General features: G+C 49.5%; 1 protein-coding gene and 1 long non-coding RNA gene across 7 annotated transcripts in view; one reads left to right on the top strand and one right to left on the bottom strand.

The window, feature by feature from the left end:
• Nucleotides 1-15,464, top strand: part of DMD (dystrophin) — a 1,854,428-nt gene that overhangs the window by 1,809,849 nt on the left and 29,115 nt on the right. For all 6 annotated transcript variants that reach the window (XM_031673322.2, XM_072956638.1, XM_072956635.1 and 3 more), the window contains 2 exons: nt 10,636-10,879; nt 11,747-11,870. In XM_031673322.2, coding sequence (XP_031529182.2) covers nt 10,636-10,879; nt 11,747-11,870 — 368 coding nt within the window. The remainder of the gene's footprint in view (nt 1-10,635; nt 10,880-11,746; nt 11,871-15,464) is intronic.
• LOC116278278 (uncharacterized) overlaps nt 13,910-15,464 on the bottom strand; it is a 58,159-nt gene continuing 56,604 nt past the window's right edge. Inside the window, exon 3 of the long non-coding RNA XR_004187664.2 lies at nt 13,910-13,982. This is a non-coding gene — a long non-coding RNA (uncharacterized lncRNA). The remainder of the gene's footprint in view (nt 13,983-15,464) is intronic.

Raw genomic sequence — 15,464 nt, 5'->3', positions numbered from 1 at the left:
TGCCTCTCTGCCTCTCTGCCTCTCTGCCTCTCTGCCTCTCTGCCTCTCTGCCTCTCTGCCTCTCTGCCTCTCTGCCTCTCTGCCTCTCTGCCTCTCTGCCTCTCTGCCTCTCTGCCTCTCTGCCTCTCTGCCTCTCTGCCTCTCTGCCTCTCTGCCTCTCTGCCTCTCTGCCTCTCTGCCTCTCTGCCTCTCTGCCTCTCTGCCTCTCTGCCTCTCTGCCTCTCTGCCTCTCTGCCTCTCTGCCTCTCTGCCTCTCTGCCTCTCTGCCTCTCTGCCTCTCTGCCTCTCTGCCTCTCTGCCTCTCTGCCTCTCTGCCTCTCTGCCTCTCTGCCTCTCTGCCTCTCTGCCTCTCTGCCTCTCTGCCTCTCTGCCTCTCTGCCTCTCTGCCTCTCTGCCTCTCTGCCTCTCTGCCTCTCTGCCTCTCTGCCTCTCTGCCTCTCTGCCTCTCTGCCTCTCTGCCTCTCTGCCTCTCTGCCTCTCTGCCTCTCTGCCTCTCTGCCTCTCTGCCTCTCTGCCTCTCTGCCTCTCTGCCTCTCTGCCTCTCTGCCTCTCTGCCTCTCTGCCTCTCTGCCTCTCTGCCTCTCTGCCTCTCTGCCTCTCTGCCTCTCTGCCTCTCTGCCTCTCTGCCTCTCTGCCTCTCTGCCTCTCTGCCTCTCTGCCTCTCTGCCTCTCTGCCTCTCTGCCTCTCTGCCTCTCTGCCTCTCTGCCTCTCTGCCTCTCTGCCTCTCTGCCTCTCTGCCTCTCTGCCTCTCTGCCTCTCTGCCTCTCTGCCTCTCTGCCTCTCTGCCTCTCTGCCTCTCTGCCTCTCTGCCTCTCTGCCTCTCTGCCTCTCTGCCTCTCTGCCTCTCTGCCTCTCTGCCTCTCTGCCTCTCTGCCTCTCTGCCTCTCTGCCTCTCTGCCTCTCTGCCTCTCTGCCTCTCTGCCTCTCTGCCTCTCTGCCTCTCTGCCTCTCTGCCTCTCTGCCTCTCTGCCTCTCTGCCTCTCTGCCTCTCTGCCTCTCTGCCTCTCTGCCTCTCTGCCTCTCTGCCTCTCTGCCTCTCTGCCTCTCTGCCTCTCTGCCTCTCTGCCTCTCTGCCTCTCTGCCTCTCTGCCTCTCTGCCTCTCTGCCTCTCTGCCTCTCTGCCTCTCTGCCTCTCTGCCTCTCTGCCTCTCTGCCTCTCTGCCTCTCTGCCTCTCTGCCTCTCTGCCTCTCTGCCTCTCTGCCTCTCTGCCTCTCTGCCTCTCTGCCTCTCTGCCTCTCTGCCTCTCTGCCTCTCTGCCTCTCTGCCTCTCTGCCTCTCTGCCTCTCTGCCTCTCTGCCTCTCTGCCTCTCTGCCTCTCTGCCTCTCTGCCTCTCTGCCTCTCTGCCTCTCTGCCTCTCTGCCTCTCTGCCTCTCTGCCTCTCTGCCTCTCTGCCTCTCTGCCTCTCTGCCTCTCTGCCTCTCTGCCTCTCTGCCTCTCTGCCTCTCTGCCTCTCTGCCTCTCTGCCTCTCTGCCTCTCTGCCTCTCTGCCTCTCTGCCTCTCTGCCTCTCTGCCTCTCTGCCTCTCTGCCTCTCTGCCTCTCTGCCTCTCTGCCTCTCTGCCTCTCTGCCTCTCTGCCTCTCTGCCTCTCTGCCTCTCTGCCTCTCTGCCTCTCTGCCTCTCTGCCTCTCTGCCTCTCTGCCTCTCTGCCTCTCTGCCTCTCTGCCTCTCTGCCTCTCTGCCTCTCTGCCTCTCTGCCTCTCTGCCTCTCTGCCTCTCTGCCTCTCTGCCTCTCTGCCTCTCTGCCTCTCTGCCTCTCTGCCTCTCTGCCTCTCTGCCTCTCTGCCTCTCTGCCTCTCTGCCTCTCTGCCTCTCTGCCTCTCTGCCTCTCTGCCTCTCTGCCTCTCTGCCTCTCTGCCTCTCTGCCTCTCTGCCTCTCTGCCTCTCTGCCTCTCTGCCTCTCTGCCTCTCTGCCTCTCTGCCTCTCTGCCTCTCTGCCTCTCTGCCTCTCTGCCTCTCTGCCTCTCTGCCTCTCTGCCTCTCTGCCTCTCTGCCTCTCTGCCTCTCTGCCTCTCTGCCTCTCTGCCTCTCTGCCTCTCTGCCTCTCTGCCTCTCTGCCTCTCTGCCTCTCTGCCTCTCTGCCTCTCTGCCTCTCTGCCTCTCTGCCTCTCTGCCTCTCTGCCTCTCTGCCTCTCTGCCTCTCTGCCTCTCTGCCTCTCTGCCTCTCTGCCTCTCTGCCTCTCTGCCTCTCTGCCTCTCTGCCTCTCTGCCTCTCTGCCTCTCTGCCTCTCTGCCTCTCTGCCTCTCTGCCTCTCTGCCTCTCTGCCTCTCTGCCTCTCTGCCTCTCTGCCTCTCTGCCTCTCTGCCTCTCTGCCTCTCTGCCTCTCTGCCTCTCTGCCTCTCTGCCTCTCTGCCTCTCTGCCTCTCTGCCTCTCTGCCTCTCTGCCTCTCTGCCTCTCTGCCTCTCTGCCTCTCTGCCTCTCTGCCTCTCTGCCTCTCTGCCTCTCTGCCTCTCTGCCTCTCTGCCTCTCTGCCTCTCTGCCTCTCTGCCTCTCTGCCTCTCTGCCTCTCTGCCTCTCTGCCTCTCTGCCTCTCTGCCTCTCTGCCTCTCTGCCTCTCTGCCTCTCTGCCTCTCTGCCTCTCTGCCTCTCTGCCTCTCTGCCTCTCTGCCTCTCTGCCTCTCTGCCTCTCTGCCTCTCTGCCTCTCTGCCTCTCTGCCTCTCTGCCTCTCTGCCTCTCTGCCTCTCTGCCTCTCTGCCTCTCTGCCTCTCTGCCTCTCTGCCTCTCTGCCTCTCTGCCTCTCTGCCTCTCTGCCTCTCTGCCTCTCTGCCTCTCTGCCTCTCTGCCTCTCTGCCTCTCTGCCTCTCTGCCTCTCTGCCTCTCTGCCTCTCTGCCTCTCTGCCTCTCTGCCTCTCTGCCTCTCTGCCTCTCTGCCTCTCTGCCTCTCTGCCTCTCTGCCTCTCTGCCTCTCTGCCTCTCTGCCTCTCTGCCTCTCTGCCTCTCTGCCTCTCTGCCTCTCTGCCTCTCTGCCTCTCTGCCTCTCTGCCTCTCTGCCTCTCTGCCTCTCTGCCTCTCTGCCTCTCTGCCTCTCTGCCTCTCTGCCTCTCTGCCTCTCTGCCTCTCTGCCTCTCTGCCTCTCTGCCTCTCTGCCTCTCTGCCTCTCTGCCTCTCTGCCTCTCTGCCTCTCTGCCTCTCTGCCTCTCTGCCTCTCTGCCTCTCTGCCTCTCTGCCTCTCTGCCTCTCTGCCTCTCTGCCTCTCTGCCTCTCTGCCTCTCTGCCTCTCTGCCTCTCTGCCTCTCTGCCTCTCTGCCTCTCTGCCTCTCTGCCTCTCTGCCTCTCTGCCTCTCTGCCTCTCTGCCTCTCTGCCTCTCTGCCTCTCTGCCTCTCTGCCTCTCTGCCTCTCTGCCTCTCTGCCTCTCTGCCTCTCTGCCTCTCTGCCTCTCTGCCTCTCTGCCTCTCTGCCTCTCTGCCTCTCTGCCTCTCTGCCTCTCTGCCTCTCTGCCTCTCTGCCTCTCTGCCTCTCTGCCTCTCTGCCTCTCTGCCTCTCTGCCTCTCTGCCTCTCTGCCTCTCTGCCTCTCTGCCTCTCTGCCTCTCTGCCTCTCTGCCTCTCTGCCTCTCTGCCTCTCTGCCTCTCTGCCTCTCTGCCTCTCTGCCTCTCTGCCTCTCTGCCTCTCTGCCTCTCTGCCTCTCTGCCTCTCTGCCTCTCTGCCTCTCTGCCTCTCTGCCTCTCTGCCTCTCTGCCTCTCTGCCTCTCTGCCTCTCTGCCTCTCTGCCTCTCTGCCTCTCTGCCTCTCTGCCTCTCTGCCTCTCTGCCTCTCTGCCTCTCTGCCTCTCTGCCTCTCTGCCTCTCTGCCTCTCTGCCTCTCTGCCTCTCTGCCTCTCTGCCTCTCTGCCTCTCTGCCTCTCTGCCTCTCTGCCTCTCTGCCTCTCTGCCTCTCTGCCTCTCTGCCTCTCTGCCTCTCTGCCTCTCTGCCTCTCTGCCTCTCTGCCTCTCTGCCTCTCTGCCTCTCTGCCTCTCTGCCTCTCTGCCTCTCTGCCTCTCTGCCTCTCTGCCTCTCTGCCTCTCTGCCTCTCTGCCTCTCTGCCTCTCTGCCTCTCTGCCTCTCTGCCTCTCTGCCTCTCTGCCTCTCTGCCTCTCTGCCTCTCTGCCTCTCTGCCTCTCTGCCTCTCTGCCTCTCTGCCTCTCTGCCTCTCTGCCTCTCTGCCTCTCTGCCTCTCTGCCTCTCTGCCTCTCTGCCTCTCTGCCTCTCTGCCTCTCTGCCTCTCTGCCTCTCTGCCTCTCTGCCTCTCTGCCTCTCTGCCTCTCTGCCTCTCTGCCTCTCTGCCTCTCTGCCTCTCTGCCTCTCTGCCTCTCTGCCTCTCTGCCTCTCTGCCTCTCTGCCTCTCTGCCTCTCTGCCTCTCTGCCTCTCTGCCTCTCTGCCTCTCTGCCTCTCTGCCTCTCTGCCTCTCTGCCTCTCTGCCTCTCTGCCTCTCTGCCTCTCTGCCTCTCTGCCTCTCTGCCTCTCTGCCTCTCTGCCTCTCTGCCTCTCTGCCTCTCTGCCTCTCTGCCTCTCTGCCTCTCTGCCTCTCTGCCTCTCTGCCTCTCTGCCTCTCTGCCTCTCTGCCTCTCTGCCTCTCTGCCTCTCTGCCTCTCTGCCTCTCTGCCTCTCTGCCTCTCTGCCTCTCTGCCTCTCTGCCTCTCTGCCTCTCTGCCTCTCTGCCTCTCTGCCTCTCTGCCTCTCTGCCTCTCTGCCTCTCTGCCTCTCTGCCTCTCTGCCTCTCTGCCTCTCTGCCTCTCTGCCTCTCTGCCTCTCTGCCTCTCTGCCTCTCTGCCTCTCTGCCTCTCTGCCTCTCTGCCTCTCTGCCTCTCTGCCTCTCTGCCTCTCTGCCTCTCTGCCTCTCTGCCTCTCTGCCTCTCTGCCTCTCTGCCTCTCTGCCTCTCTGCCTCTCTGCCTCTCTGCCTCTCTGCCTCTCTGCCTCTCTGCCTCTCTGCCTCTCTGCCTCTCTGCCTCTCTGCCTCTCTGCCTCTCTGCCTCTCTGCCTCTCTGCCTCTCTGCCTCTCTGCCTCTCTGCCTCTCTGCCTCTCTGCCTCTCTGCCTCTCTGCCTCTCTGCCTCTCTGCCTCTCTGCCTCTCTGCCTCTCTGCCTCTCTGCCTCTCTGCCTCTCTGCCTCTCTGCCTCTCTGCCTCTCTGCCTCTCTGCCTCTCTGCCTCTCTGCCTCTCTGCCTCTCTGCCTCTCTGCCTCTCTGCCTCTCTGCCTCTCTGCCTCTCTGCCTCTCTGCCTCTCTGCCTCTCTGCCTCTCTGCCTCTCTGCCTCTCTGCCTCTCTGCCTCTCTGCCTCTCTGCCTCTCTGCCTCTCTGCCTCTCTGCCTCTCTGCCTCTCTGCCTCTCTGCCTCTCTGCCTCTCTGCCTCTCTGCCTCTCTGCCTCTCTGCCTCTCTGCCTCTCTGCCTCTCTGCCTCTCTGCCTCTCTGCCTCTCTGCCTCTCTGCCTCTCTGCCTCTCTGCCTCTCTGCCTCTCTGCCTCTCTGCCTCTCTGCCTCTCTGCCTCTCTGCCTCTCTGCCTCTCTGCCTCTCTGCCTCTCTGCCTCTCTGCCTCTCTGCCTCTCTGCCTCTCTGCCTCTCTGCCTCTCTGCCTCTCTGCCTCTCTGCCTCTCTGCCTCTCTGCCTCTCTGCCTCTCTGCCTCTCTGCCTCTCTGCCTCTCTGCCTCTCTGCCTCTCTGCCTCTCTGCCTCTCTGCCTCTCTGCCTCTCTGCCTCTCTGCCTCTCTGCCTCTCTGCCTCTCTGCCTCTCTGCCTCTCTGCCTCTCTGCCTCTCTGCCTCTCTGCCTCTCTGCCTCTCTGCCTCTCTGCCTCTCTGCCTCTCTGCCTCTCTGCCTCTCTGCCTCTCTGCCTCTCTGCCTCTCTGCCTCTCTGCCTCTCTGCCTCTCTGCCTCTCTGCCTCTCTGCCTCTCTGCCTCTCTGCCTCTCTGCCTCTCTGCCTCTCTGCCTCTCTGCCTCTCTGCCTCTCTGCCTCTCTGCCTCTCTGCCTCTCTGCCTCTCTGCCGGCTCGAACCTACAACCTCCTGCTTGCTAGCCCTAGCTCTCTACCCCTGACCTACAGGCTCTCGCTACTTACCTGAGTTTCCCCTCACTCACCTTTATCTCCTCAACTAACGAAGGATGCTGAATCCCTGGTGCCTCAGCCTGGGTTGCAGGTGAGGAACCAGAGACCCAGCATCCTCCCTCAGCTGGGGGAGATAAACCTGACTTGACTCGGGGAAACTGAGGTAGCTAGCGAGAGCCTGTAGCTCAGGGGCAGAGAGCAGGGCTGGCAAGCAGGAGGTCCTGGGTTCAAGCCCTAGGGGAAGGACAGAGGAGAGTTTTTGCTGGAAGCAGAAAGCAAATTTCATTTTTACATGAGTGCAGTAAGTCCTGCATACCTTCCTAAGTTGCTGTCTATACGTATGAACTTTCCCAAAAGGTCTCAATTAACTTATGGGCCTGATTTCCCCAACACACTTCTCTGGACTTGATGGATACTGATTCACCATTAGGATCAAAAGTTACATCTCACCCATCCTTTTGCTCAGTCGCAGTGATCACAGGTAGGCGGTTGGTGAACGCGTAATTCTGGCCACTGCGTGCCTTGCCATGATGCCACGTAGACCAGAACAGCCATCTGCTGGGTTTTGAGGTTGTAATTCCGCCCATGGGTGCAGAGGTATCTCCGATAGTAAAACTCAAAACTCGAAGACTTAAGACAGTCCCTCCAAGTTGACTATCCAAAGTTGAATGAAGCCTAGATGAAAATAAAATGATAGAAGAATACAACCAAAATTGTAAGGATGTTTAAGATCCTCTAAGACATACTTAAGGAAATACTATTTATTAAGATAACAAGAAATTAAGAAACAAAGCAATGAAGAACAGATGGATCTGAAAGACATTTTTGGAAATAAGAACTATAATCAGTGAAGCTACTGCACTCAAAGGACAGGATAAATTCTCGGCTGGACCCAGTCAAAGGAAATTAAAAGATGATTCTGAGGACTTTATATAATATTTAAAAAGAAAAGATAAACAGAAATGGGTAATAAGTAAAAATGGGGGATTGACCACAAGGCTTGAAAATATACCTGGTAGAACTTTCAGAAGAAGAGAATGGAGATGCAGAGAAGCAGTATGTGAAGCTGTAAGAGCTGAGAATCTTCCAGAACTGGAGTGATGTGAGCCTTTAAGGAAACGGTCTCCAGAGAGAAATTTTAAACATCTGGGAAGGCCTGTGTAGAGCAATTGGTATTCTTTACAGCTCAGCTTTGGGAAGCCCTGGCTGAGTTCAAATGTTACATTTTTCACGGGAAAACGTAACAGAAATGCAGTGTGTTGTATATGCTAAACCGTGGTTTCTAAACAAGGACACTTAGAAATAACTCAGTAAAGGAGAGCTGTGTGGAAAAACCTGAGCCAGAGGAAGACCTCTCTAGAAAAGGTAGTCTCCTGTCAGCGACCCTGTGAAAAGCAGGCAGGAAGACAATAATCATTTGTTGTACTATCCTGAAGTCCATGTCTAAAGACACCGTTTTCCAAAAAAAAAAAAAAAAAAAGACAGTTTTCAAAAAGGATTTCGTGGGTCACCCGATCTGATAGAAGAATTCTGAAGAGGAGTCCATAAAAAGATGTTATCAATCAGTTGAGATATTTCAGTGAAGGTGGATTTCTTATAGTCAAGACTTCAAGGGAAAAAAAGTAAAAGATAATTCCTATCAAATGAAACCTTGTCAACACTGGATTCTGCTTCAGATTCATGACAACATTTAGGTAATTATCATTTAAGTGGTCAGAAATGGGATGTAATTAATGTGAACAACTACTTACATTGGTTCACACCCAGAGGACCAATGTGCAGAATCTGGCCAAGGGAAAACTTATTTTGATAAATTTCTTATTGCTGCTTTGTCAACGCAGATTGCTGTGAAACAAACTGCACATATAACTCTCCTTGAAGATTGATAGCAAGTAGGATTTTAATCAATACAGATAGGAGATTACATTTCCTGTAAATGGAAAAGATCATAGATTTTCCTGCATGACTTTAAACAAATTCCTAGAAAACTTGTAACTTTAGGTTCAGGGTAGAGCTTTAAACAAACAAAAGACAGCACAGATTGGATTGACATAAAATCTTCCATGTAGAGACTGACCATTTTAAAACTGGGCCTCTTGGAAGACAAGCCATCCCCTGTGGAATGTTCATTCCAGGTACAAAACAACAGAAAATCCCATGTCACTAACAGGAAACCTGGTTATGAGACTGTCTTCCTTTCTCAGACTGGACAATGGGAAAACTCTTCTTGCCGACCCACCACTTGCCTCGCATGTCTTTTCTTGTAGATAGACATCTCCCACATTTGTGGATAGGACATTCTCTCACCTGATAAAATGTCATCTGTGAAGAACAGAAATCTTTCCTCTTATTTTGGTACTTATAACTAGAAGAAACATATCAAGAGTTCTAATCAGTCACTGGGTATCAAAAGACAGAAGTGTCCTTAATCGGAAATGCATTCTCAGCAATTCTAAAGCAAGAAGGAAATCTATAACCCTAAATGTATTTATTAAGAAGCATAAAAATAAAAAAGAAATGACTTAAGCATTCAAACTGAAAAGCTACAGGAAAATCCACAGTAAGTTACAGAACATTAACGGACATACAAGGAGACTAGAATAACTGAAGAGCTTCACCACGTTCCTGGATGTGAAGACTCAATAACACGAAGTCAGTTCTTCCCAGTTTAATTTATACATTCAATGTGATTCAAGCCCCAGATTTCAACAAGGATTCTCCTGAAATAGGAAATTTTGACACTAAAATCATAGGGATAATCAGAGAGGTCTGAAGAGCCAAGACAATTTGGAGGCAGAACAAGTGGGACTGACAGGGCCTGCCAGACAGCAGTGTATTTAAATACATAGTGTGGAATCTGCACAGGGACACAGATAAACGAGCAGAAGACAATTGCTCAGAAGCACACTAGTGTACTTCTGGATGCTGCATGTATTGTAGAAATACCATAGAAATCAGTGGGGGAAAGGTGGACTGTACAATTAAATGGGCTAGCTTAGGAAGTTATCTTTGTGCGGGGGGCAAAATAAGATTTTATGTTCACACCAAGCACAGAAGATTCTGGGTAAATTAAAGTCCTAAATGTGAAGAACAAAATTTTAACCTTCAAAGTATAAGTGTAAGGAAGATTTTCTTAAACAAAACATAAAAACCAGAAAACATGGAGGACTCTTTTGAAATTAAAAAATATTGTGCAGTAGGACGCTATGACTAAAGATAAGCTGTGCTAACACACGGGTAGGAGATATTTGCTGTGCACATTAACTGGCAAAGGATAAGCATATAGAACACATCCAGAAGTGGAATAAGACAAAGACAATCCCGTAGGGAAATAGATTAAGGAAACATGAGAAGCCATTTAACATGAAAGAAGTTCAGCCTCATCAGTAATCAGAGATCTGCTCATTAAAATGCACCCATGACCCGAAACTTCAGTGTTTGGTAACACAAAGTATATGATGAAGATGTGGCCAAATGGAGACACTCATTTCTGGTGGGAGAATGAATTGGTATAAAGCCACTTGGGGGAGCAATTTGGTGATCTGTAGCAATGTTGAAGATGTTGCTAGAACCCAACAATTTCACATCTATGTATATTTTGTAAAGAATCTCTTAAACAGGTACCCAAGGAGACAGGTAGAAGGAAGTTTATTGCGTCCTTGTTTGTAATAGTGAAAAATTGGAAACAACCTAATGTTCATTGACAGGAGAATGTTGTTGGCATATTCAAGCAGCAGAATAATATCTTACAGCAGGTAAAATCATGAACTATTATGTATCAACATGGATAAATCTCCAAAACGGTCTTGAAGGCAAAAACCAACTCTTAGAATGGTATGTACCTTCTTAAAGTTCTTAAACATAAAGTTTAAGAACACGCAAAATGATGCTATTAGATTTAATCACGTGAAATGGCCATTTTTGTAGGTTAAAAAAAAGCCGAATATCAGCATCTCTATTAAGTTCAACCTAGGGTTTGTGGATGCACTCATGGTAATGATGGACATAGAATTCAGGATGGCATTATCTCCTTGGGGACATGGGTGGTGGGGGGACTGGTACCATTTTAGGGAGAGTATATGGAGAAGCTTCTGCTTGAACTATCATATTTTATGTCTTCAAAAATTTTTGAAGGAAATATGGCAAAAGTTAAATTTAGTAAAGCCGTGTGGCTGGTACATGGGTACACTCTTACTATGTTCTTATACATTGCTGTTGAAAATAGTCGATTTTTTTAAGTAAACCAAAGTGTTGATTGATAGAGGTATAAGAATTATAATCTTATGACGTTATTAGGAAATATTTACAAAATGATGAACTCCTTTGCTGCTTCATTATGTAAACATAGCACTCATAAGGCTTTTAGTATAAATCAAAGATTGAAAAGCATCTCCCCTCACACACACCAGATGCTTCAAGTGTTTTTTTCCCTAGCATTGCTAAAATCGTCATCATAAAAACCATTCATTAAGTGCCTCTCTTTTGCTTGCTACTGTGTTTGGTGGTGGTCAGATATATCTCTCTGCCATTTTATAAGAAATCTGGTGATGATATTCAGGGTTTTTTCCTTTTCTTTCTTTTTTTTTTTTGTACTTCTTTGATGCCAAACAGGAATCTGCAAGCAGAATATGATCGTCTCAAGCAGCAGCATGAACATAAAGGCCTGTCCCCACTGCCGTCCCCTCCTGAAATGATGCCCACCTCTCCCCAGAGTCCCCGGGATGCTGAGCTCATTGCTGAGGCCAAGCTGCTGCGTCAACACAAAGGCCGCCTGGAAGCCAGGATGCAGATCCTAGAAGACCACAACAAACAGCTGGAGTCACAGCTACACAGGCTCAGGCAGCTCCTGGAGCAAGTGAGACCCGCAGCTCTCTAACACGAGATAGTCACCAAAATTTACTTTCCTCTCTTAAAACTATAATGTAGAACTCTGAGTCCTTTTCAGAAATGCAGCGAGCATCAGTTCGTTCAGTACCTTGGTATGTGCTAGCAAAGTGCTACATATCAGGGACATAAAAAAAAAGTAGGAAAACTAGCATGTCTTTTTATATTTACTCCAGATTATTTCCTGCATAAATGTGTATTTGACCGATTGAAAATTCATGTTGGAAAAAAATACCGAAAGGTTTCCACTAGTTATGTAAAAGTGAAAATTCTACCTCTTGAAGTGGAACTCTTTTTTGCAATTAGTCTTATTTTCTGGTATGTCTTTGGGTTTTTTCTTTTGATAATCCCTAAAACATAATTTTTTAAGTCTCCATGAAAAATGCAGCAGGCTATTATTGCATTGTAGGAGGCCCTACCTTACCTGTACATAGTCCTGAGTTTTCCGGGAATTTTAAATTTTGAAGTATATTCTCTCCATCTTATTAGTTAATACTTCATAGAAATAGGAATTCTCCATTACATTTTTGTGGCCTCATATGATTTCACCATTCTCCCCTGACCTTCTAAGTCTTTCAGTTGTTCTCATGACTTTTATGTATCTTATTCCACTGTAGCTGTGATGTTTTTCAAACTTGTAAGGGGACACAATTAAGGTACAAAGACAGTATCCATAGATCTTATCACCAGTGAAATTTCCCTATTTTAACCATCTTTGGGAGGTTTCTAAGTAGGAAAGCTCATAATTTCTGAGTCTTGAGTATCTATAATACGTTTATATTTATATATTTGTGTGTTTATTATGAAAAATAATTCTATTTTCTTTTGGATGCCTTAGCCCCAGGCAGAGGCCAAGGTGAACGGTACAACAGTGTCCTCCCCTTCTACCTCTCTTCAGAGGTCCGACAGCAGTCAGCCTATGCTGCTCCGGGTGGTTGGCAGTCAAACTTCAGAATCCATGGGTGAGTGTCCGTCTTTGCTGCCCTTGGAGTTTGTTCTCTCTTAAGGGCTGGAAATGGTGCACTGTTTGCTCAGAGGTTTTAATCATCCAGTAAATTATCCAGTATCAGTTCTGGATCAGGCATTGTCGTAAATGCCTTAGGGGTACAAAGATGAGAGACACTGTTCCAGCCCTCAAAGGGCTGGCTATTCAGTTACTCAACACAAGGCAGCATGGTATTAAACTTTCGTGGATTTTGGAGACCAGAGGCGGCTTTTTTGAGGAACTGATATTTGTGAAGGGTTCTGGACGATGGAATAGGAACTGGGCATACGCCAAAAAAAGGGTAGTGTAATTGAAAATTTAGAGACCAGGGCTGTGGGCTGGAAAGAGCCAGTGGTCCAGTTAGTAGAAAGATGATAGGGTCCAAGCAGGAAGTGGGGGGAAGGAAGGCTACAGAAGAAGGTTGGGGTCACATTATAGTGACATGACTGTTGGACAGAGATGTTTGGTCAGTGTCTGTCAGGGGGCCACTAAAAGTCACTTAGCAGGTAAGAAATACCTTAAAAAGAAAGGATTCCAGCAGCTTTCTCTGTCCTAAAGTACACTGTTTATCAGCGGAGACTAGTTAGGAGGCAATCACAAAGGGCAAGGTATGGGGGTTCTGAGGACCCGTGCTTGAGAGATGTCTGGGATGGGAGGAGATGACTATGAGACTTAATTGAAAATAGGGTACCCAAGGCCAGGGCACTGGCGGGAAAATGTGGAGGAAAGGAAATGAGGGGAGAAGAGCTGGTTGGAAGAAGGTGGTGATCCTTTTGAATGTGGAAGTACTGTGTTTGAGGAAGTGGTCAACAGGCAGTCTGCAGAGACTGGAGAGAGACCTCCACAGAACTGATAGCTGAAAGGCGAGAGATGAGCAATAGACAACAAAGGTGCCTGAATACAGTACCCTGGAGAGGACCTCCGTTTGGGTGATGGGGTAGTGAAGTAGTGCGGAGCAGTGTTGGAAGCTGGAGAATAAAGTAATAGCCTCCAAACTGAGAAGGAACTTTAAGACCGAGGGATGAAACAGGCAACTCTGTAAAACAGAAATACGAAGTTTATTGCAGTAACTTACACACAGGCAGGCTCAGGTGAACGGCGATCCCAAAGCATTCACGGCTGCACTCCCTGCCTCGGAAAGCGGTGCAGGGGGACCTAAAGCGGCCAGAGCATGTCTGCAAGGATGGAAACTGGGGGCTTCTCTTGCCCCAGAGGTTTCCTGACCAGTAACCATCTGTCAGTCAGCAAAAGGCATTCTTCCTGTTTTCAGAAAGTTGAGAGGGAACTTATCCGGCTTGGGTATGTTCCTTGTGAGGAGGCTAAAGCTCAAGCATGTCGGGGGTGGGGCTGATGGTGGAGGTGACAAAATGGAGTCACTGTGGTCCAGCTGCATCAGCAGGCTTAGGTTGAAGGAAGATGATGTGGGCAGTAGGTCAAATGGGGTAAAGGGCTCAGTCACACTGAAAATATATTACAGCTCAGTGGGTCACTGTTACATGCATTAGCCACTTCTGAGAAAGCATTTTCAGCTAAGAGAAGGGAAGTTGGAGATTTTTTTGCCCAGTGAAAGAAAAGGTCAGGTAATACTGAAAATGAATATGGCTTGAGGACAGTGAAGAGACCCCGTTGGAATATTATCGAGTTACACGGGGAAAAAGTGTGTTGAGGAAATGGTCAGTATGGCCTGGTGTCGTTCTTCAGTGGTGTTCTCTCCCTGGGACTGTGTTCTAAGAAAACCAGTAGTTCATGAGGCAGATAAAAGAAGGTCAGAACAAGTAAAGCACTTTGAAGTGGTAATGAATCCATTGTTCGAATGACCATGTCAGGGGTGGCCAGCCATCTGCTTATCGGTCCATCCCCCTCCTTTCTCTTCCTCTTAAGAGCCTGCAGTGAGTCACCCCCATGCTTCCCCCCCCCCCCCCCGCCGGGTCCTAAACTGGGTTCCCTTGACCCTCCTGACCTTACCTCACAGAAAGGAAGAAACATGAGTCTGATTCACACTTAAAGCTCTGTTGCCTGGGACCATGGTGTGTTGAATTCATTTTATGCTTCAGATCTTCCATGAGAGTAGACTGTAGAGGCGAAATGCCTAGTCAAAAAGGAAAGGTCAGAGGTGTCAGTGAGTTTTAGGGTGGAAGATTAGGGGACCACGGTCAGGAATATTCGGAAGTTGGACATCAAAGAAGTAACGATGCGTGTGTCTAAGCTGTAGCCTCCCAGGGAACTGCTGCTGCGTGGAGGTGACTGAGGCCGAGCAGTGTGGCTCCTGGTGCTGGGAAGGCCAGGGCTGTCGGGAATGGGGAAAGATTCCTGAAGAGACTGAGGAAGGCAGATGATGAGGGCATTGAGACTAGAGAACTCACTCAAACTGTGAAAAAGGCGGCAATACTGGGCGCTGTTTTCCCGGCTCCACCACACGTCAGTGATGGCGAGCAGTCTCTGCGTCCGAGTCTCTTTCTCCAAGTGAGAGCTAGTGGACTGTTGGGACCATAAATGATAGCACAGCATATGAAAAAATATTACATGCCTTTGTAAAGTCTATAAATTCCAAAAAAATGGAGTTTTAGTACTCTACTATTTCCTACTGCAGGATTTTTCCCTTAAGCAAAGTATGTGAAACTAAGTTGCATATTTTAGTGGTGAGACGCAGAGCCCCGGGTGCTTAGAAGCATTAATTATTTAGGCCTGTCAAGACTGGCGAAAAGGCGGTGTGCCCATGAAAGCACCCAAATTATAGTACCCACCCGGCCATGGGCTGGGTGATTTGTGGAGCTGAGAGGATCGTGGCAGGAGGACAGAAGTGCTTTTTTCCAGTGGCTGAGTTGGGCTAAGAGAGAACTTGCCAAAGTAAAACAGATAGGCTCTGTTGTCAGTAAGTTTGTTCTCTGAGAAGACTGGATTCAAAGGTGAGTTTTTTCCAACTGGACAAGCCAACTGCATTTAAGAAGGGAAAAGAACCCACCATCTTCTTGCAGGATGCACACAGGTGTGTAAAAAATGGAGTGTGCATCCTCATGCAATAAGGCTGGGGGTTGCTGAACCATATTCTGGTAGAGTTGCACTCTTTTTGTAACCCCAATAACTTTTTAAAGAGATGTATGAGTGAAGTCATATTGGATGATAATATTCATCACTGGTCAGTCTCTTTGTCTCATGTATACATTTTTAAAAGGGGACAGTGTCCTCAGTTCTATTTAAAAAGACAAACAAATGAGCAGTCTATCTTCTTTTAGCTCATTTAGTTACATACACAGGAGTCTGACTCCTTCACTTCAACCCAATCACTTTGTAAAGAATATTTTATATTGTACTTATTTGCTTACTTTACACAATGTTAAAAGGGTCCTTAGCTTCTTATTGTAGAATAATTTCAGACTTAGGGCAGAACTGCAATTAATTTAACATTTTGCCATGTTTGCTTTATTTTCAGTACCATGTTTATGTTTATCTATGTGTTAACATCGTTATACACACAAATATAAATGACTATATATAGAGTGTGTGTGTGTATATATATATATATATATAGTTTGACTCAGTAAAGATTAAGTTTTATACATAATGACGTGTT

Source organism: Vicugna pacos, chromosome X (genome assembly GCF_048564905.1).
Source record: "Vicugna pacos chromosome X, VicPac4, whole genome shotgun sequence".
In the NCBI taxonomy this organism is placed as follows: domain Eukaryota; kingdom Metazoa; phylum Chordata; class Mammalia; order Artiodactyla; family Camelidae; genus Vicugna; species Vicugna pacos.
The sequence above is the reverse complement of the archived record's forward strand: the minus strand, read 5'-3'. Positions and strand labels throughout refer to the sequence as shown.